Raw genomic sequence first — 22232 nt, forward strand, 5'->3', positions numbered from 1 at the left:
TAAGAAAACTTATAATAATTGTCTTCATCTGACTAAAATCAGACTTTTAATGTGTATGTTAACACGCTGACTGTAATCATTGTGAATTTATGAGTAAATAGTGAATTCAGCAGGAGCATTTAAGCTAACATGTTGGGCAGAGGATTACCTGAAAACACATGCGAAGAGCGAGTTGTTGTTTTCCTATAAAAAACAAAACAAAACATGTCACAGTCACATCAGTACATGTCATAACATTTATAACTTGTGTTATCAATATCGATGAGTGCAGAGTTAAAAAATAGTGATGCACAATATCAATTTCACACCAATATCGTTGCTGTGAAGCCGATTTGTCAGCAGAGGGCAGTGTTCATCATTTACTCACAAGCATCGACTTTGTAAACTTTGTAAAAAGTACATTTGTAAGGCAGATTTTCTCAGGCTTCAGTTAACAGTTAAAGTTTAGGTTAAGTTCAGTTCCAGTTTAAACTAACTCTATCTCACATTAAAGCAGTAGTTTAAAACAACCCTAACCCCAATGGTCACTGATCTATTACAAATTGCTAGGGCTCGTTTTACGATTAAACCGTCAGTTTATTAAAACATGTTCTCTGATTTTTCAGCATCTGAAATGTGAATATTTTCTGGTTTCTTTGCTCCACATAAACAACAAAAACAATGAAAACTGAATCATTTTGGTCCGTGGACGAAACAAGACATTTGAGAACATCATAATTTCCAGGTCTGAAAAGCACCAATCAACGTTTGCTGAAGATCACGACTGTTTTCACTGAGTGTTGCGCACCAGTAAAAGACAGGAGACGCACAGCATAGTTCTTTCTCTTCATTATTTATTCATTCATAATAGTCTATAACTCTTGATAAAATACACTTTGTTTATGAGTGCTGATTACTATATTACATTCACCCAGAGATTAAATGGAGACAAAATGACATCGGTGTGTTAAAAGTGACAAAACGTGACAATTTTAAAAAACAAAAACGGCAGTGAAACGGCGCCCGTGAAAAGGTTCTACGTGAGCTGCTCCTCTAAAAACACACAGTTCTCACATTTTGAGCGTAAAAATTTGCCAACTTCTTTTTCCAGTGCAGTCCTCAAACCTCAGTGTTCTAAAACAGTATTCTACCGTCACGTTCAACGGACGAGATAAGATATCATATTTAAGTGGGGTGAATCAAACTTTGTGTGTGTCGTCACAATCAAACGACTTTAGTGAAATGACAAAAGACTAAATCTGTGGAAACCTCGCTCTCTTTCTCCAGTTTTCTAAAATCTTGAAAAAAGCGATTTCCCACACGACACAACAACACATCCTTCTACACACGTTTGAAAAGTTCCCTTGGAATGAATCCACTCACTGACTTGGGTTGTGTGTTTTTTTTTGTTTCACAATGACACACAAATATGGACACGGATACAAACGGTGGACAATCTGTATGAAAAAAATGTATAAAAATGTCCGATAACTGTGTTGATTTGAATTACAAAATTATTCTCTGTTTGTCGGTCTGTCCAGTTTGAACGAAATTAAAGGACTAATAAAAAAAAAAGCCAATATATTATTATTATTATAGTAAATACCCTGTTGATTTGTCACAAACAATTAGCAAATAGATTTTTTTATATTAAAATATATTAATTAAAATATATTACTTTAACTAGTCGGATAATAAAAACAACTTTTGATTATTACTATTATTATTATTATTATTTTAAAAAGGTGACTTTGGCATATTACTGTGGGAGTGATTGCTATAACACAGGCCTCCTGTACACCTCTGGGTTTATAAATGATACATTTTCAATGCAATTTCTAATCACGAGCACGGCAGGGGAAACACTTGACACTGGCCTGTTTTACATTTTAATGTGTCATAATAATCATAAAGCGTGTCTGTGTTTACACCACAAATGTGCTGGTTGTGCTTATAATAGCTTATACCACATTAACACAGAGACTGTGTACAATAAAAAAAGGCCGTTATCTAGTGATTCGCCTGCCTTTTATAATCAGTCAAAAACGTGTATCAACCAACGCTGAATCATCACATGATAAAGCATTTAGCGTTTTAGCACAGATTACTGTTCTTCTCTATATATTTTTTTGTTTTCCCCCACAGCTAAAAATCATTTGATAATAAACAGCTGGATATGCTCAAACAAAGTGTACTGCACAAATAAAATAAAACAAATTTTTCTCTACATCGAAAGCTTATAAGCATATACGAGCAAATATATACACTAACTTAATTTTACCTCTGCTGATGTATTCATACGGACGTGCACGCACAAGGAAAGCCACACCAGAGACAGAGACGATATCTACAAACCGGCGTTTTTGAACAGAAAGCGCAGGCTCGCGTACTAGGAGATGACGTTTGACCTTAGCCTGGAATGGAAAAGATCAGATTCAGCCAAACAAAAACAAGCACACATAACAATTCTTATATAAAGTGATTCTCCTCGTCTCTGTGTTTTAAAGTAAGTGCTGCACACAGTTGAGTACAAGTTGATTGTGTGTTTTTTTATACATTTCTTTACTAATCTCTAAAACTATACATATTATTTTCTAGTGCCTAAATCTGTGTGTGTTCAGAAATAAGTTTTGTTTTACATATATATATATAAAATAGTTTATGCATTTATGCACTTCCCTGCCATGCGTGCATAAATGCCAAATAGGAGGTACTTTACAACTAATGATTATCAATAGCGCCCTTTCTTTTTTTGCCTTTAAATCACGATTGATTAGGCCCAATAATACAAAGTGTGAGTCTAAAAACACAACAGTCATTATTCTACAAAAATAGCAACATTCATTTTTCCCTCCTTTTTTAAAAACTACACTCACACACACACATATACACATATATATATATATTTAAAAAATATATAACACTAATCCTAGCCGAGTGCAAACATTGCCAGATTTGATATTTGTCACACATCTGACAAACTACTAATCTGATTGACTTTTCTACCCTCCCCCAAAAAAATTGCACAGTACAACTTTTCTCAGACGAAACAAAAGACCATCCAGTGTAAATCCTCGCCTCTCTACCGACAGTGACCACATGACACCAACGTGCTTCATTCCGTTTCTGTATGGATCCTGAACGATCCCTGCTGCTTCAAAACAAATCAAACCAGCCACGGCCTCCCGGGATTATCATCGTACCACTAAACACGAGACGCACAGTTTGGAGGGGCCGATGCAGTCGTCGTGGCAAAAGGCGCCGCACCCTTTGCACATGATCATCGCCTTGAGTCGGCAGTAGCATTTCGACTGGACGTCCTCCATGTTGGAGCCTTCGATAAAAGACTGCTCAGGGGACGGCTCGTCCCGGCTGCCGTGGTCTAACGAGTGATTGGCGGGTATGGTGGTGACGGTCACCGAGAACGACATGACGCTGCCGCCTCCTTCAGCCTCCGATGAGGACGCTGAGGAACCGGTGCCCGCAATGCCGCGGTTCAAAGTGTGAGGTACGGACATGCTGATGGTGCCGCCGAAGCACGGCGCCACCTGATTATCGAGCGTCCTCTGGGTTTGAAAGGCAGGCGGCCGCTGGTGACTGGGGTCCACTTGGGGAAGATATGGCTCAGAGTTCCCTTGATTACTATTGCAGAGTTGGAGGTGCCTTCGGTGTGACAGAGAAAAAGCGATGGTGTCTTTGGCTGTTGCGCCGGTGCTTTTGTTATCATTGTCCTCTGATTCAGGTTCAGTTTTCACGCTGGAGCAATGCTGAAAGCCCGCTGCGTCATCAGACTTGGTTGACGAGTATCCTTGCTGCTCCGTTTTAAGCCCAGAAATGGGGTAGAAAACGTTGTCTTCCTCCTTAACTGCCTCCTCTCCTTCTATACTTTCCCTTTTTAAACACGTGTTGGGGATTACAGACTGGAGCAGCCTTTTATTCTCTGTTCCTCTGCCATATGTGGACACATTTAGTAGGTAATGTCCTGTCATGGCAGGCCTGGGTATCCGCTTACGGCCCAAAAAACCAACACAAATCCTGGAGCGGTCCTGATGATTTTCTGTATGCATCAGTTGATGGACTTTCAGCTGAGAGTGCTGAGGCCCTAAAACTCCATAAGGCTGGCTCTGCTGGACTTTCCTCTGCATAAGAGCCTGTAGGATCTGTTCTTGGGTGTCCTTGTTAGGAGCTTCTCTGTGATTTCTGGAGTATTCTGAAAAGATTCCAGCTCGTCCTGCTGCGTGGAGCTGATGGGACATGTGCCTGTCGGCCCTGTGCTCAGCAGAGTGCGACATCTTGCCCTTGCTACCAGAGGGCGAGTGTGACATCTTCACCTCCAGCTTGGAAAGTGGTTTCGGGAGGATTTGTTCCAGTGGAACCTCTTTGCCCTGCAGAAGCTGAGTGACCAGTGGGTTGTTTGCTGGGATACATGAGCTGTTCCTGGTTGACGATCCACATGGAGATGGGTTTTCCTGTAACTTTACCTGTGTCTGCAGAGCTGAAGATGTCGCTGAGGAGTTTGATTTATTTTGAAGAGCATCAGTAAAATGACCTTTCTGTGCATCATCAGGTTTGATTGAATGAAATGTCTGAGACCCAAAGGAGGAGTTCACTGCTTGAGAATGAGGTGTGCTGCTTTGATTGCTGCTGCTGGTGGTTGGTAACCTGGTTGGTGTGTGCGGTGATGTTGGGCTGGGTGATGGCTTTGTCTGCTCACCGATGCCTCCTCCTGGTCCCGGGCCTGGCACTGCTCCCTTAGACATCGCTGAAATTGCGGCAGCTGCTGCTCGCTGTGCTCGGGCGAGCTGTGCTTTGGCTTTGATGTCAGCCAAAGTACGAGCACCGGTGCGGCCCGGGCTGCTGAGCGGAGCGGGGAGCGGGGTCCTGGGGGAGACTTGGCCAGGTGAAATGGGAACAGGGAGAATTCGTGACACTGGGATCTGCAGAGTAAGAAAGAGAATGTTAGAGAATTATTTCTAGATAGCGAATGAGAAACATCCTGAGGAAATGGTGCATCTCAAAAACAGAGGAAACGAGGAAGAAATTAGCATGTTCATTCTGATGCCAAATGGAGCAGACTAAGGTAAAACCTGAGTTAGTGATTTAGCCTTGAAGAGAATGCTGAACAAAAAACATTCAAAACTGGGATTAATCCGGGTTTTTGACCAGTGGAAATGGGGGTATAACTGCCCTACCTTTAGTGGCGGAACCTTCTGATTGGTTGGTGTCGAAGGGCTGGATATAGACGATGCTGAGGGGGAAACAGAGGAGACTGAAGACACTGAGGAGACTGAGGAAATGCGTGGCCTTTTCTCTGGTGTCAGGTCACCCTCTGTCTCACTGAGGGATTTCCTTTTCAGAGGCTCTGAGGGGACACCAGGCTCAGAGATGACCTCTTCGCTCACAGCAGGCTTAACCACAGGCGGCGTCTGATCCTCTTTTAGATCTGAACTCGCCTTTGGTAGAGGGCTCTTCTTAAGCTCAGGTTTCTCCACCTTCACTTCCTTCTCAGGGGGCGAACCTGCTACAGCATTCGGCTCAGTCCGTTTCTCCACCTCTGGTGTTTCCACAGCAGGTGGCGGCTCAGTCCGCGCTGTTGCGCTCAACCTGCGATCCTCGGCTTGTTGCGAGCGCCTCGTCTTCATGGGCTCCATGGTGGGCACGAGCTCTTTTTCAGCCTTGAGAGGCTGCGGTGAAGCTGTCCGTGTTTGCTTCTTCTCTTTAGCAGTAATATCAGCCTGGCTGCTATCTTTTTTGCCCCTGGTTTCCTCTGGTGCTTGAGCGGCAGGTACCGTCTGATGAGGGGGAGACTTAGGCTTGGCAGACGTCTGATTCAGATCAGCCTTTGTCAACTCTTTGGATTCCTCATAGCTGAGCCCAGAACTATAAGAAGAGGAAAGTAGATGAGTAATGTGGATATGTGGATAATGGAACATGTACATAGGTGTATAGAGGCCCATTTCCAGTGTTCCAATGGTACATTGTGTTTGCTAATAGCTTTAGAAGGCTATTGGATGACTAGAAAACCCTTGTGCAATTATGTTAGCACAGCTGAAAACAGTTTTGCTGGTTCTTTCATTCTGCAACTCTTTTGATGAATAAAAGTGTGACTTTTGATGGAAAACACAAAAGAATTGTACAGGTGACCCCAATTATCCAGATTATCAACCACGGAGGAGAACCTACTTTTCGCCGTAATAATTTTCAAAGAAGGCCTCCTTCCACTGTTCAACTTTCTTTTCCTTCTCAATTTCTTGACGCATCCGCAGCTGCAATTCAGGGGTGAATTCCCCTATAAAGGAAAAAGTAATAAAAAACATGAAATTAAACTTGTAAATCTTGGTGATAAAAATGGTCTTAAAATGTCAAGTGAATGTCTTTATTATCACTCGGAAGCAGTTACGCTTACCCTCAGACAGCCTCTCCTTCCAAGACTGTGCAGCTGACGTGAAGAACTCATTGTTTAAGGCAGAACTTGTGACCTTGAGAAGACCGTCCATGCAGGCCTGGGGAGAGAGAGTGCAATGTTACACTGATTTATACACAATACATAAAAATGTGATATATTGAATTAAGACATCAATATTACTCTTCATACAGTTAGTACTGTATAATGCAAAGGAAACATGAAAAGTAGATGTAATTTTTGAGTCACCTGCCGGTCAACTTCAGGCAGAAGTTTGACCAGTCTCTGCTGACAGTCTGAGGGCAGGACTGAGAAGGTGTGCTTGTTGATGATCGCCCGCAGGTTGGTGTTGACCAAAATAGAGTCTGGAGTCTCCACGTCTATTTTGCACTTGGTGCGTTTTATCTGCCCTGCGATACAAAACAAAACAAACATGTGATATAATGCAAGGTCTCAGTTGTGCGGCTGATATCTTGAATCATTTATTCATAAATGAAGGCGTGTTCTATGTTGCTCTACGAGATAATGCATTTGACTCCAACTGGACACAAACAAGCAGGCACGTGTACGTTTGCCTGTGACTTTTAAACAGCTTCATAAGAAAATGATAATGTTGCTCTTCCGATAACCACTCATGATTGACCAATCAATCATGAGGCTTCTTTAGTTCTTGAACTGAAATGACCTGGGCCTGCACATTATTAGAAAGGATTCCCTTCAATGACTTGTAGGAACTTAAGAAGGCTCTGGGAACACAGGTGGGAGGTCCTCAATTTGACTCAAGCGAGTCCAGTTTTCTAAAACTACCCCCTGAAGATGACTATGACCTGGAAGTTTTCTGACGTAACTGGCAACCCGTGGTTGCTCGGCAGCTGAGACTCTACTGACTGCAATGATTGGTAGACGGCGGTAGGTGGCGCCACATGCCAAACCATGATTTCAAAACATAAACATGATTTGCAGTCTGCAAAATATTTTTTTTAATGCAAATATTTTGGCTGTACTGTTGTTGTTGGTGAGTTCAGTTTGTTATATGAACATTATTCCTGAGTCTCTGTGACATATTAGGAGGATTTTATGGCCAGTTGCTTTAGATTTATTACATAATGCACCTTTAAAAATAAACTAGTGTCATCTGGGTTAACAGCAACAAAATAAATGTTTTTGGGCAATTGACATTGATGTCAGAGAGAGAATATTATCTATTTGATTTTAGGTCATAATTAATAATTGTTTTGATTTGGATCGATCCATTCAATTTGTTGATGATGAGGAAAAATGTAGATCCCATATGATTTCCAAATCATGCTATGAAAGTAAAGCAGATGCCTGACTTACCTGCACGAATGCGACCTGGCCTTGGCGAAACCTTCCTGGGTACGACTGGATGGCAAAGGTCTGTTTGGAAAGAAGAAGATGAGAAGGAAGAGATGCTCTAAGATACTTCAAGGTGATATATGTTAGAAATGTATTATATAAAAAAAAAGCCTCAACACCCATTTCAAAAATGTCTCAACCAGGGGAGAAGAAAAATGAGGCTCTGCAGTGGACATGCCTTAAAATAAAGATGGCTGAAAGTGGAGAGGGAGTTGACAACAGACCATGACAGACAGGCTCAGGTGTGTTTATCTAGTTGTTTGAAAATGATATATTATCAATATATAATATTTTAGGGAGACATTACACTAAGTTGTAGATAGTACCACCAAGCAAAACAGCTAACTTTTTGATACTTAAGCCACAGTAACTTTGCATCATGTGCATGACATGAAGAAAAGTATAGACAATTGATGACTTAATACAAACATTTGGAGTTGTCAAAGTCAGCAATACAAATGCAAAGGAAATGGTCAGTAATACAAGATTTTGTCCTGTTAGTGTTAAAGGACAGAACTGTTGAGTGATGTCATACATTATATGTTTGGATGATGAATATGTTTTTTTCTGTTTTCATTAACCTATAGTAACAAAAACAACCATCAGTCATGAACGCAATGAACATGAATACAATAAACATGACAATTCAGTTCCTCATGCATATGAAAATGTAATAGCTGCCATCTACCAGTCTTTGCAGTAATGTTTTCGGCCATATCTTTAATGGATTTTAGGAGCAGTCTGGGACTGGAGGCAGTTGGCATCCCCCCCTGCCTGCGCTGGTTTCTCTGCTGCTGCTGCTTCAAGGCCTGGAAACAAGCAGAACAATGAAGGAACAATTAGCCAACAGTATGCAAGGGAAAAAAAGAAAGAAAAGAGTGGGAAAATGTGTAACCCTCTGTTTCTCTGCAACAAATCCCACCAGAGCCACTTGGTGGTTAAATAACAATGCAGCAAATAATCTTAGGTTGCATAACACAAGCATAAGCCGTCTATTTTTGAGGAAAAATCTTGACACAATTATAAATGACCAGCACAGATGGAGTGAATTACAATCAAATTAAATCATATTAAATGAAACACAAAAGGCACAAACCAAAACGATAGGACAGTGCTTGAGCAGGTGAATTAAGAGAACATTAACACAACAGCTACAGGTGTTCTTTATTGTTTTAAAAAACCAGTATGATAGACAGAATTAACTCATGGTAATGGGTTATGTATACATGTGTATTAATAAAATGTATCAGTGGGGTGGCAGGGATTTTATGTGTCTGAACATTTGAGATTTGTGCTTAGGCACAGACTGCACGTACACATACAGTATACGCGAATTCCACTAAGACGCAGCTTGAAACGCATGTAAATAAAATCATACGGAACACAAAAAGTACCTGTTTCAAAGCTTTCTTGCTGTGTTTCTGTGAGGGGGAGATGAGTTTACTGGTGGGGACAGACGGAGACGAACATCGAGGCTGCGGAGACGACGGCTGTGACTGCAGCTTGGGGGGAACTATGAAACACAAAAGCACACGACAGATGTTACGAGAGTCATTTCCTGGGGGTGGTGTGCCGACTTCAGCGCATCACGCTTTTGTTTGGGGCGAAACTGAAACCAACACAGTGCTCAAAGCATCGGGTTGCATTACCTTTTGTAAAAAATATCACATTACTGAAACATCTCAATAGTAAGACTGTTCAAAACAACTCCGCCCCGTCGATTGGAAACAAAAGCTGTTCTACATACCATAACAATTCCACTATTATTTGCATTTGACTTTGTGTCTCTTTGCATTGATTTATTCACATTTAAAACGACACAGGAGCCCGCTCTCCACCCACTTGCCTGCCAGTAGCTAACCGGTGCATAATGAGGAAGTGGTCATGGGTCGCAGCGGATAAAATGCAGCTTCCTGTTTTAACACTCGCTTTGCAATATTCAAGTGGCAGAGAAAAATAATGAGAGTCACTGAGAGCACAGCCGGAGGAAAAACAATATAATTGGCACTTGCTGAAAGGCTCATTCACAGATGCTGCACTTCAATCAGGCACAATCAGGAGTGCAATTCACAAAAACAAGCTATGATTTGACTGCCCCAGCTACACAAAAGAGCAAACTCTGCTATAACGCGATCAATATGTACAGATTCCCTGCTGGCACGTAAAAGACAATATTGTAAACATCATCTTTAAAGACAAAAACCCACCTTTTGCTATCATCATGTTTGACTCTCAGAGTATTTTTTGATGATACAGACAGAGTAATTAATGTTTGCCAAGTGGAGAAGCAACTTTCTCTCTCAGCGTGCCTCATCTACCGCGACTTCAGCTGGTTTTCTGTGTTTCCGGAATGACTTTTGAAAACAGCTGAGAAGGGGGTGTCAACTTTGGGAGCCAGAATAAAGCTCGACAACCAGTAAAAATGATCAGATAAACAGAGCTGTGCAACTCACTCACAGTATCGCTACTAATGAGGCCACTGATCACGGAGAACAGAGTACCAGAAATGTAAACTATTATGTAAATACAGACTTGCATTTTAAATAAACCATAACTCTCTCTACTGTTTCACCAAAAAAAACCTGAAAAAACAAATAGTAAAGCACATTATTATAATTGAATGATTTGTGTCAAATTAAAGTTATTTACTTGCATTGCTGAAGAGGAAAAAATTGTTTTAATAGTTGAATGTTATGCTTGATTAATTTCTGACTTGTGAGTCAGCTCAAATTTGGGTATAACATGCTGAATTCAGTTTGTTATTTGACAAAAATATGACAATAACATGCCCTTCGTCATACAGTACTGTGCAAAAGTCCTCAGCAAAGCCACAATGACCATACGATGTGATTATTTCTCAATCATTTCTATATTGGAACACATCCAGAAAAATACAGGAAACATTAAATTATTTAAATTAAATTATAGCTCGACACTGGCTCTCTTAATGTTGCTGTTAAACCTGACTTTGTCCTACCATTTCAGGTCTATGAAACCAGATATATTGACGACATGCTTGAGCATTACATACACATGTCGTAAGAGTTAAACTCATAGGAGTGTCTCAAAGGGTGCTGTGCCAATCTCAGCTGACATAGGGCGAAAGGCGGTGTGACACCAGTTCGCCAGTCCATCGCAGGGACAACCATTCACTCTCACTCCTATGGTCAATTTAGAGTGTCCAATATACCTAATCCTCATATTGCATGGCCCGGAGAACCCGGAGAAAACCCATGCACACGCGGGGAGAACATGCAAACTCCATGCAGAAAGGCCCAAACCCGGGTCTTCTTGCCGCAAAGGCAAGAGCGCTAACCACTACACCAACCTTGGCTCACAGACTAAATAATCTAATATATAAAATCAGTCACATTATTCCAGTCCAAATGCCAGGGATCACATAATCTGACAGACATTAAATCCTGTGTAAATGGGGTACAATACCTCTCCGCATCCACCTTCCTCTCCTGCCCTCTTGAGTGACGGCACTGCTGTTGTTTTCTGTGCTACAGGAGTCGGAAAGATTGTCACTGCTCTCCTCAGAACCGTCTTCAGACAGCTCCTTCGTCACATCTGAGATGTCCTTCTGCATTGAAAAAACCCCAAAACAGGGCATATTGAAAGTAAATACAAGTAAAAGCAGTCATAAATGCAAATTACTTAGGCTTTGTCGACTCTGAACCATTTCTTTCTTTTGTTATCAAATCATGACACCATTCTTATCAAAATACACACATTTCCCTGTGGGCTGACACCGAAATGACTAATTAGCAAGACAACCACATTTGCATCACAGTCAGCTCACTCACAGTTTTCGGCTTTCAACAGCCGAGCAATGAAATCCGACGTTTTGTTTAACTAACCTTTAACGTGTAGACTCCCATTCTGCCAGGAACTTTGTAGAAGATTCCCTCCTCACCGCGAGAGTTAGTGTGCAGCATGGCGTTCAGACATGCCAGCGGTGAAGTTCCACTGGATCATGAGAGAAAAATGCAAATTACACATCTGTTCCCCAGAAAATGAGACTGCTGGGCGAAAGAGAGAGCGGGAGAGACAGAGAGAGACGCAAGAAGGGTAAAGGCTGGTCTGATATCTGGGAAGATGTTGCTATCATGCATCAGGAGGACGTGTGTGAGTTCAGGTCAGATTCACATCAGTTTAGCTGCAAGGGAAATCAGCTCTATAGCGTATGTGGAATCAGTTGCATAAAACTGATCTAAAGTCATTGTAATCCTTTTTTTCTGACGTGAAAAATACCTGTTGCATAAAAGACAAAACTACGATGTGAAAATACCTTTATTTATTTTGTGTTACTTATTTGACTGTATGTGTGAATATTGAGTATAAACACACAGATTAGACAAAATCGAATAGTTAGAAAAATCATCATTCAATGGAATTACACTACACAGACAGACTCACAATTACTGCTGGGTAAACTATGCCCAATTGTTTAATACATGTTCATTGCCATTACCATTTCATGGAATACACTACTATTTATCTTATGATGTGATTTATTTTGTTTAAACATCTTCTATGGGGGAAAAAAACATGATATGTTATGCAACAGGTGTCTCTGGGTCATTTACATAAAATTATTAGTCTGTGTCTTTATTAGTCTGACACTGTGTCTTTATGCAACTGAAACTATGACATGGTATTGTTAATAACATGCAAATGTTTCAACCAAACAGGGTGGCATTACAGTGAGTTTGTTAAGGTAAGTGGTGGTGGCGGTGGTGGTGGTGGTGGTGATGGGGGGGTGGGGCTAGCTTTTTCTTACCTTCTGGATGAGAACAGTGACAATGAAACGAAAAGAGATGAAACAATTATTGATTGAATAAGAATAATCGCGACTGTGTGGGGAAAGTAATGAGCGTTCAATAACTGTGGGGGAATCCTGCAGTACTGAGGGGAAAATGTCTCCTTGCAGAGAGAGAGTTATGGGGGGGGGATGAATTACCTTATTTCTTTAAGTCTTTCTCTTTGGATCACCTGCAGGATCTCTTTATGGCTCATAGGTGTGTTTGGGTATTTCTCCAAAACCTACAATAACAAAACATTATCCAGATACATGGAATTAATATACAGTCCAAAACAAAAGTGCATTGTGCAGCCTCAAGTACATTTCTGCTGAAGTCTGATTTTTCATACTTTTTGACAGCATGACATAATGTGGACAGTAATCATGTTCAAAAAACCTTTTACACACATTGTGGCTTTTAGACTGAGACACTGCACAAATACCGCAATATGCACACAAATAACACCACTAATAATTAAGGCTGAAATGACGAATCGATTATAAAATGAATGAACAAAGCTTCTTAAATGTAAATATTTTCGAGTTTTGTTGCTCCATATAACACACAAAAAGTATTTCCTGTCATATTTCCATTCAATTCAATTGGTTCACATACATATTTACTACTTTTAACCCCCAGGCATCAGTTTATTTATTACCCTCTTAAGTCATGAAGGACAAAAATGTCCACTTCCAAAATACAGCTATAAAAACTATACAAATTGGTTTTTTCCCCCCTACATAAATCTCTTAAAAGAATTTCAGCCCTGCTAAAACTAGCATCAGATTTAAAATGTACTAACATCTTAAGTCATTAAGACAATGTCTTAATCCCACAGCCACCCAACATTACATAGAAAATAACAAACTTTTTGTGAGTAATCAAACATTTAAAGTGGACATTGTTGTCCACTCATGACTTAAGAGTATGGTAAATTGTTTTCAGTGTTTCATATTAGAAAAAATGTATGACATATGCACTAAAACAGCCAAAATGATGACCAGATCAAAAGGACACATTTGTCAACAATGTCCATAATGATACACGAGGGTTAAGGCTTTAACGAATTGTTATGTTTTTTCATTGGAAAACAAGTGCATAATAGTGTGAAATTGAAAAGCAACATGTTTACAAATATGACATTTATATTCTTTGTGTTATTTGCGCAAAAACATTTACTGTGTTTAACAAAATGATGACAGTGATGCTTTCAAACATGACACTTGCTGAGAGTTTTTGACATATCGTGCTCATTAGCATGCTAAGCTAGGCTGCTAAGCTGCGGCGCTAGCGACATTCGTTTCTGTATCTTACTACACGTTTACATGTCATATATCTATCATTTACGTTATCCGTTATGTGGCTGTTGTGGTGCCGTAGGGCTGCGTTCATACCGTTCACACAGGTGTGCTTGCAACTGGTGCCAAACAAACTTGTCGACGTACTGAGTCGTGTTAGTACTAGCTAGCGCGGTGCTAACCTGGCTAACACTGACGTGACCACTTCATGGCCACTTTCTCCGACTTGACACCGCGACGGACGAGTCTGCCGCGCGCCGTCCAGGCAGACACAACACACGGGAGGGGTGTGTGTGTGTGAGAGTGTGGCTGTGTAGGGGGTGGAAATGCTTTAGGTGCGATTTTTAATCCTCAACTGTGACAGAACCAGCGGGGCTCTGAGTAGCTACTGACAGCGGCGGCTCTGCCGTGTCTCGCCGTCAACACAGGGCCTCGCGCAAAGTAACGCAACATTTGGTCTCCACCAGCGGGTCATGAACTCATCAACACAGTTGTACAAGTGGGAGCGTTCAAGGAAAACAACCACAACAAACGGCGCAGAAGAAACTCAGAATACCGTCTTTGCGGCTTCCGCCCACGTCCTCCCCTTCTTTCTCTTCTGTCGCTCCCTCATTGCGGATGTCTTAGTGTTGAGTTAGTCTCGTTTCAGGGTGAAATGTTGCTTTAGTTACCGCGTAAGATCCCCTCCATCTGCCATGTTGGATTTACTGTAAAGAGTCACGTGACTCTGAAGGAAACGTCATCTTACTGTACATAGCTGTCATTTGGAAAGTTTTCCCTCCACACACATTTGGTGTGTGTTTATTTCATGTGCCGGGATCAGAGGAGGAGGAGGACTGCAGATCTGGTGAAAACACCACAGTAGGCAGGTCCAAGATCATGTCTAGTCGTTTTTTTTTTATTTCCATGAGTATAAGCAAATGCACAAATGCTCCATGATGAAAAAATAAGGCGGCTGATCAAGAGAGAGCACTGCAAGCTTTATTTACACTTCTTTTTTTTTTTGGCGTCACAATTACGTTATAGCTACAATTTCAAGCAACGGTGCATCAAGCACACACACTTTAAACCAGCGCGGCTCATAAAAGTCTGGACCCACAACTCCACGATCACCCTCCAACATCACACTTTTGGTTATTTGTACAAAGTTAAAGGTGCCATATGTAAGAATGTGGCCAAAAACTGTTACTACATTCAAATAAAAATAATAAAAAAGAGGTCTTTTAGGTTTGGTTTTCTGATGTAACTGGCAACCCGTGGTTGCTCGGCAGCTGAGACTCTACTGACTGCAATGATTGGTAGACGGCGGTAGGTGGCGCCACATGCCAAAACATAAACATGATTTGCAGTCTGCAAAAGATTTTTTTTAAGGCCAATATTTTGGCTGTACTGTTGTTGTTGTTGAGTTCAGTTTGTTATATGAACATTATTCCCGAGTCTCTGTGACATATTAGGAGGATTTTACGGCCAGTTGCTTTAGAATTATTACATAAGGCACCTTTAACTTAAGAGAGGATGTTTGTAAACAGATGGCCAAAGTTCCAGTGTGTAAGAATTAGTGACGACTCATGGTGAGATTGCGGCGATTCCACTTTTCCAATTTGTGCATGTTGTAAACATAAAGCTGAGATGTACTCCCTTACTGAGACTACATTTAACCCTTTTGTTGCCGACAGGATTTGGCATGCGCACTTCTCATTACCGTAACTCCTAGACCATTTTGTGATATTTAGAAAACTCAAAAACTATTGACTGGCGATCTGTCCAGGGTGTGACCACGTCTTTTGCCCCACGTCAGCTGAGATCGGCACAGCACCCACCCACGACCCTCACGTGTAGGATAAAGCAGTAGAAGATGGATGGATGGATACCGGAAAGCAGAGAAATAGAGCTTCACCAGTGTGTCACACGTCGGCTTCTCAGTGCCGTAATTCCTAAACGGTTGAATAAGTGGTCATACATTTTACATTTTTAGGGCTGATATATTCAATTTCTGTCAGTAACTCCCACCTGCTTCCCCAACTGTTACACACTGGACCTTTAAACTAAAGTACAATGAAACTTAATTTAAGTATTATGTCACACACTCTTAGCTGTGCTATTTGAGTAGACCTGTGTTAAGTCCAGAGATAGGAAACAGTGAGAAAAAGCCTCCCAAAAATGGACTATGATAGCAAATATGAGTTTACCCTCTCACTCATTCACACGACAGGCAATCTTTGGAACTGATTGGAGGATGTTTGTCGTCAACTACCTGCTCACTAAAGTCATTCCTATGGATTAATAAATTAAAAACAAAGGCATATAATATCCACCACCACCTCTTCCTCTCCCTCTCGGTCCCTTTTCAGTCTGGAATAATGTAACTCCTACATGTACCGGTCTTAACAGGTCTATGGACACCGTATTAAGGACTTGTATGAACCGGACCTTCTGGCGGCAGATAGGAGGCAGAGGACGGTCTCTGCCTGTAAGAGGGACAGAAGCTCTGAGACGCTGATGTCAGCATGGTGGAGGATGATGACGACGACGGCACGGATGATGCTTGCGGTGCCTGATACCTGTGGACCATAACAAATGTACATTTGAATTGTTGGAGTATCAGTTATTTATTCAAACACAACACAATTAAATACAGTATGTGTAATGTAAATAGTAAATATAGATGTAAATAGACATTATTCTTATCTTTCTGCTTTTGTCTTATAGCAACATGTGGATTTCCCCAGTGTGGGATAAAAAGTCAAATCTAATGTAATCGATATAAACACGTATCTACTACTTCCATCTCATTTATTTCAGGTTTATTGCATGTTCTAGTTTAGCAACTACTGCGCTTTTATAATTCATTTTCTACTTACTATCCAAGATGTGTTCCAAATTATCCCCAAAGTCAATTAAATTAGTTTCATCTGCAGATAAAATCATCTTCAGTGAATAAAATTGAGATACAAAATAAACAACAGCGGGCCCAACACTGCACCCTGAGGAACCATCATTTCACAGAATCATCAAATGTATCCGTAGGATTTTCTAAAACGAAATACGTTTCCACAACACAGTTCAGTATAATATCTGCAGACATTTGCATGCGACGGCCTTTCTCTTACCAGGAATGTGATTTCCTGACCCGCGAGGATGCGGCGCTCCTCTCTCTGATGGGTACATTCGCCAGGAGTTCTGGCATCAGCCTCGGAGAGAAGGCCCTCTCCAGGTGAGCTCCATTCAGGTTCAACGCGAACATGGTTGGCGGAGACATATCTAACTCCAACAGCATTACATTCTCAGCCTGTGCGAGGAAGAAATGTCAGTAAAGGTACAGTTATTAAAAACACAACAACATCACGTGCACCGTTAACTCCCTGTTTTCTGCCCAACCCAATTCAAATTTCAACAAATCAATCAAAAACTCTTCCATCGGGTTCCAAAGTGACTTTAAGTGTTCTGTAATGAAACATCCTCAGCTACTGCCAAGTTTTATTAAATCACATTGATTTTTCACTGGCATAAGATGAAGCATTTTTTTTATAAACTATGGATAGTTGCCATGGCTACAACAAAAATCCTCACATCACACCAAACAGTTTGTTTTTTTTACTCCTCTGCTGTACTTGTGAATGTCTCAGCACTGACCTGGTATCTGGACGGGGCCCCGGTTGCCGCGGCAACAGCCATTTGTGCATATTGGCTGATCGGCCTCTTGTATCCCACGGCTGAGAGAGGCCTCTTCTTAACCCGAGTGGTTGCACTGAGAAGTAGAAGGCTGAGTTATTCAAAGTATGCTCACTCTTTGTGCAGACGTTGGGATTTAAAGTTCTCAAAACCAAAAAAAATGTCAGCTGAATAGCTGAAAAGAAAAATACAATATAATATAATATAATATAATAATATAAGTGTATAGGTAAAATATCCAGAGCCTCTGGGGGGTTAGAGACTTTTACTGTGGCTTGATTGGGGTAAAATTATGACTTTGATGCCCCCTGCTGGTAGCATATTGCGACAACGTAAGAACTTTAAAGGATGCTATAATCACACGTTAGACCAAGGGTGTCAAACATACAGCCCCGCAGGCCAGAACTGGCCCAAATTTGTGAAAATGTCACATTACGAAAAACACTGCAATTTTTCAGTTCCAGATATCTGTGACCAGGGCATGAAATTAGCACCCGACCACACGCCAAATGCGGGTAAATTCTATAAATGGGTGGGTGAAACTGTCAATCTGCCAATGAGTAAAATTCAACAAGCAAGTAAGGCATTTTTTAAGCCCAATATGAGGAGGATTCAAATAAAAGTTAAAAGAATACGCTTTGACACAAAGTGGTCATTTCGCACGGATGACGAGGTCTGTGACCGGCTTGTTTATGACGTTAGTACAGAAGAAACGTACTGTTGTGTCATATGTATGGCTCAATAAATGTGATTTGTAATCGGGCCAAAGAACCATGCTTATGCATTTTCTGTGTCATTCACCTTTATTTACGGTGTTAATGGTAAAATAAGGCATAATATTGTTCAAATTGCGCCTTTTTTTTTGTTAATAATATGTTTTTTCTGGTCACCTGGCAAATCTGAGTTTGACAACCCTGCATTAGATAAAAAATCGTGAACATTGGACTTATACTGAGTCTAAAAATAGGCATTACATCTGCACTGCATTGCAGTCTTTATACATAGCAGTGAAGGTTGTTTTTTTTTAACGGACATCAGGATCGCCTATGCTATGAAATGATTTCACTGACCACTCTGGTGGAATGACCGGCCTGAGTTTCCACTGATCCTCCTCGCTGTCAAAGTGCAGCCTGTTCATAATCTTGTTCTTTTCCTCGGGAGGTATAAAGTTCTCAATTAACAGATACCTGCAAAAGGCAACACAGGCACACACAGAGTTTAACTAATAGCACAGGAACACATTTTTTTTGTTTTATTTCATAAAACCCCACTAAATTATTCATATAATTGAGATTTAAAGGTGCATTATGTAATAAATCTATAAAATCCTCCTAATATGTCACAGAGACTCAGGAATAATGTTCATACAACAAACTGAACTCACCAACAACAACAGTACAGACAAAATATTTTCATTACATTTTTTTTTTGCAGACTGCAAATCATGTTTTGGCATCTGGCGCCACCTACCGCCGTCTAACAATAATTGCAGTCAGTAGAGTCTCAGCTGCCGAGCAACCACGGGTTGCCAGTAACGTCAGAAAAAGAAACCTAAAAGACTTCGGTATTTTGAATTTGAATGTAGTATCCGTTTTTGGCCACATTCTTACATATGGCACCTTTAAAAAGAAATGATTATATTGTGCAATAAAAGCAACAGTAATAATATAATAATACTAACTTCCATAACTAATACCCATGAAACACAATTCTGTGTTTAATACATCCTAATTTAAGACAAAAATATATATATATAAAAAAGTAGTTACACATACAGTATGTATCTTAGACTGTTATAGAAATATGATATATGAAAACATCATATAACATATCATATCATCTTGGGATTCAAACAACATGTAACACAACATGTAACACACAGTATGGGCTGAAATGTAAATAAAAAAAGAAGCGACTACAATTTAATGTGCAACACATAACTATGCATCACTGGTGTGATAGAGATTGCAGATTATTAAGTTACCGAAATGTAAATAATTTGATTTAAATGTTAAATGAAGCATAAAGATGTATGATAATATGACGTGAAGACGAAGTAAATGCATGTACTAATGATACATACATTTTTTTTTTCACTCACTTGAATTTGAGTTCTCTGGTGAGCTCGGTCTGTGTCTGCTCAAGCTCCTGTCTGGTCACAATGTGCTCATCGACGACGTCCCTCATCTCCGCCCTCACCAACTGCAGTTTAGCATATATCTGTGCATGAAGGTGGGCAAAAAAAAAAAAAAAGATACTTGTGTCACTGGAGCTGCAGGAAACAAACAGTAGCATGAAATCAAATCTAACACCAGCCAGAAAGCAAGGAATTGAATTACTCCCAAACACCAGAAAGTGACCAGAGGAAGCCTGGACCCACACGTGTCACCTCAAAAAATCTTATTTGCAAACAAGATTAACTGCCTTTGTGGGTGAGTCATCGTACCCTCTTCAGCTTCTTTGTCTTCAGTTCCACCTCCTGCTGCAGGGAGGAGAACGTCTCTCTCATTTCCAAGGTCTCCTCGTCCTGGAGCATCATCTGCTGCTGGATCTCTCTCTCCCGTCTTATCTGCAACTCACAGTCACAACGTTGAGCATCACCTTTAATCTTGGACACTGATCCGGTTATTTATGTTATTATTCAAGAAGGAACAATAAAAACTACCTGTTCTGCGATTTCTTGCCTCTTCAGTTCCAGCATTTTCTGCTGCTCATTGGTGTGATCGATGATCGTCTTTCCTCCCACTAACAGTTTGCTCTCCATGGTCTGTGAACAAAGACATACGATAAATGATTCATTCATGTTCCACCAGCGTCGCATCATTCATGATCTCCTCCAGTACCTGATACTTCTCGATGATCTTCTCCAGAGCTTCTTGGTCCCACTGCAGCTCCTGCACGCTCCTTCTGTGCTCATGCAGGGGCCTTAACCTCTCACTGCTCCCCTGGCAGATCAGACTCTTGGGCCTGACGCTGCCCTCTTTCATGTGATAATTCACCTCCAATTCGTCCTGAAGACTCTTCCAAACCTCTGAATCCCTCTCTTTCAGGATCTCCTCCTCCATCCCTGCCATGTTTTTACTCAGTCGCCTACTATTCCTTCTCCTCCTCCTCTCCTTTGCGAGCATCCCTTGCCTCTCCAGCTGCGCCTTCAAGCGGGCGATCTCCTCCTGGAACTCCCTGAGCAGGGCGTCTTTGGGGTCCTCGTTGATCCGAGGTTTGTTCTTGATGTTCTTGGCCCTGCTGGCGTACCTGAGCGTGGCCAGGGATTCGTCAAAGTTCTTGTGCGAGGGCCCCACCGTTGCGATCATCACCGTCTTTGCGTTGCCTCCCAGCGAGTCCTGGAGCAGGCGGGTCAGCTTGGAGTCTCTGTACGGGATGTGGCTGCTCTTCCCGTCCACCAGAGCGGAAATGACGTTCCCCAACGCCGACAGAGACAGGTTGATTTTGGCCGCTTCCTTCAGCCGCTTCCCTTTGGCTCCCGTCTTGCTCTGGCGCTCGCTGCCCGCCAGGTCAACCATGTTCAGCTTCCCGACGCGGATGTGGTCCTCGCCGTCTGGTCCCACTTCGCTGCACTCCACGGTGACGACGAAGATGGCGTGGGACCTGGAGCTGCGTTCGTTCATGTTGGTGAAGCCCACAGACCTGGACTGGTTGCCCAGGTTCATCACGTGTTCAATCTCGGTGGCGTTCTTGGTCACCACCGAGGACAAGTCCCTCACGTACACGCCAAAGTCTGGACTCTCCTTCAGCTCCAGCTTCTTGTTGTTGTCTTTACACAGCAGGTCTCGGACCTCCTCCTGGTAGATCTCCAGGTACGACGACCTCACCAGGTACTTCTGATTCTGAGTTCTGGAGATCTGTGTGAAAATGTGCTGGAAAGAATTTGGTATGACCCCCCTCTTTTCTGGGTCACTGGAAACCCCTTGCATGGTGTGTGTTTTACCTGTCCCAGTTTGCCCATAGGCAAATATGGTCCCGTTGAAGCCGTGCAGCACACACTCCACCAGAGGTCTCACAGCGTCTTCATAGATGTCCCTCTGCTTGGACTCAAAGCCGTGCACGACATCGAACGTGAACACCTTCATCGGCTCATCAGGTGGTGCCCTCGGGTTCCTGATAGTGATCTGCCCCAGTTTCTCATCCACGTCCAGGACGTTCTCACCGCCCGACATCTCCTCTCTCCTGCTGAACGGCCGGCAGCGCACCACCACCCTCACCGCCTCGCCGTGTTTGCTTTTAGACATTTTTGATTCCAAAATTGAGAAGAAGTGGGTGGAAAAAAAAAGTATCCTCACCGCGTTATAAAGCCATCATCTCGTTGCGTGGCGACGCCCACTGTTTTGCGCCTCTGTACAGGTTGCAGACAGAGACGGGCGCACCTTCTCATGTGAGCCAGTCTGAGCGACTCTCACCGTCATCCTCCTCCTCCTCCGCCCTCAGCATCTTTCTGGAAGGATGCGAAGTCACAACAACATGTAAAAAAGGCTGACGATGAGGATGATGAGGAAAAACACAGCCCTGCCCAGCCCACACCGCCTCCCCCCCCGCGTGCCGAACACACCCTGCTCTGCTCTGCGGACAATGGAAACCATGTGCCATGTGACGTGCGCAGCGCACAGGATTGGAGCAAACTTACGTTATATTGTTGTCATATCCACGCTCTGATTCTACATTTGGTGTATACACACACAC

The 22232-nt window shown here is 41.9% G+C and overlaps 2 protein-coding genes across 2 annotated transcripts; both read right to left on the minus strand.

Annotated features, from left to right (window-relative positions):
- Positions 1 to 891: 891 nt before the first annotated feature.
- Positions 892 to 14551, minus strand: asxl2 (ASXL transcriptional regulator 2). The gene is made up of 12 exons (XM_083885818.1): positions 14422 to 14551; positions 12726 to 12808; positions 11623 to 11731; positions 11204 to 11345; positions 9154 to 9272; positions 8448 to 8568; positions 7721 to 7780; positions 6632 to 6792; positions 6386 to 6482; positions 6163 to 6268; positions 5172 to 5859; positions 892 to 4916 (listed from the first exon to the last, which is right to left on the minus strand). The coding sequence occupies exons 1-12, from the start codon at positions 14476 to 14478 to the stop codon at positions 3174 to 3176; spliced, it is 3486 nt and encodes a 1161-aa protein (XP_083741944.1). The 5' UTR covers positions 14479 to 14551; the 3' UTR covers positions 892 to 3173.
- A 1721-nt stretch (positions 14552 to 16272) lies between these two features.
- Positions 16273 to 21784, minus strand: kif3cb (kinesin family member 3Cb; the record flags this gene model as incomplete). The annotated part of the gene is made up of 8 exons (XM_083903122.1): positions 16273 to 16426; positions 16976 to 17154; positions 17499 to 17613; positions 18608 to 18724; positions 19639 to 19757; positions 19984 to 20106; positions 20203 to 20304; positions 20381 to 21784. 8 exons carry the CDS (start codon positions 21782 to 21784, stop codon positions 16273 to 16275), a joined length of 2313 nt encoding a protein of 770 aa, XP_083759248.1.
- Between the last annotated feature and the right edge of the window lie 448 nt (positions 21785 to 22232).

The sequence above is a fragment of the Microchirus variegatus genome (assembly GCF_963457635.1).
Source record: "Microchirus variegatus genome assembly, chromosome: 2".
Taxonomy (NCBI): domain Eukaryota; kingdom Metazoa; phylum Chordata; class Actinopteri; order Pleuronectiformes; family Soleidae; genus Microchirus; species Microchirus variegatus.

Excerpts from the sequence above, each read along its gene's own strand:
- asxl2 (XM_083885818.1), bottom strand. The coding sequence starts at position 14,478 with ATGAGGGAGCGACAGAAGAGAAAGAAGGGGAGGACGTGGGCGGAAGCC. Across the intron at positions 11,732-12,725 it reads GAAAGACTTAAAGAAATAAG|TGGAACTTCACCGCTGGCAT; the intron begins GTAATTCATCCC and ends CTCATGATCCAG. Across the intron at positions 7,781-8,447 it reads AAACATTACTGCAAAGACTG|ACCTTTGCCATCCAGTCGTA; the intron begins GTAGATGGCAGC and ends CTTTCCAAACAG.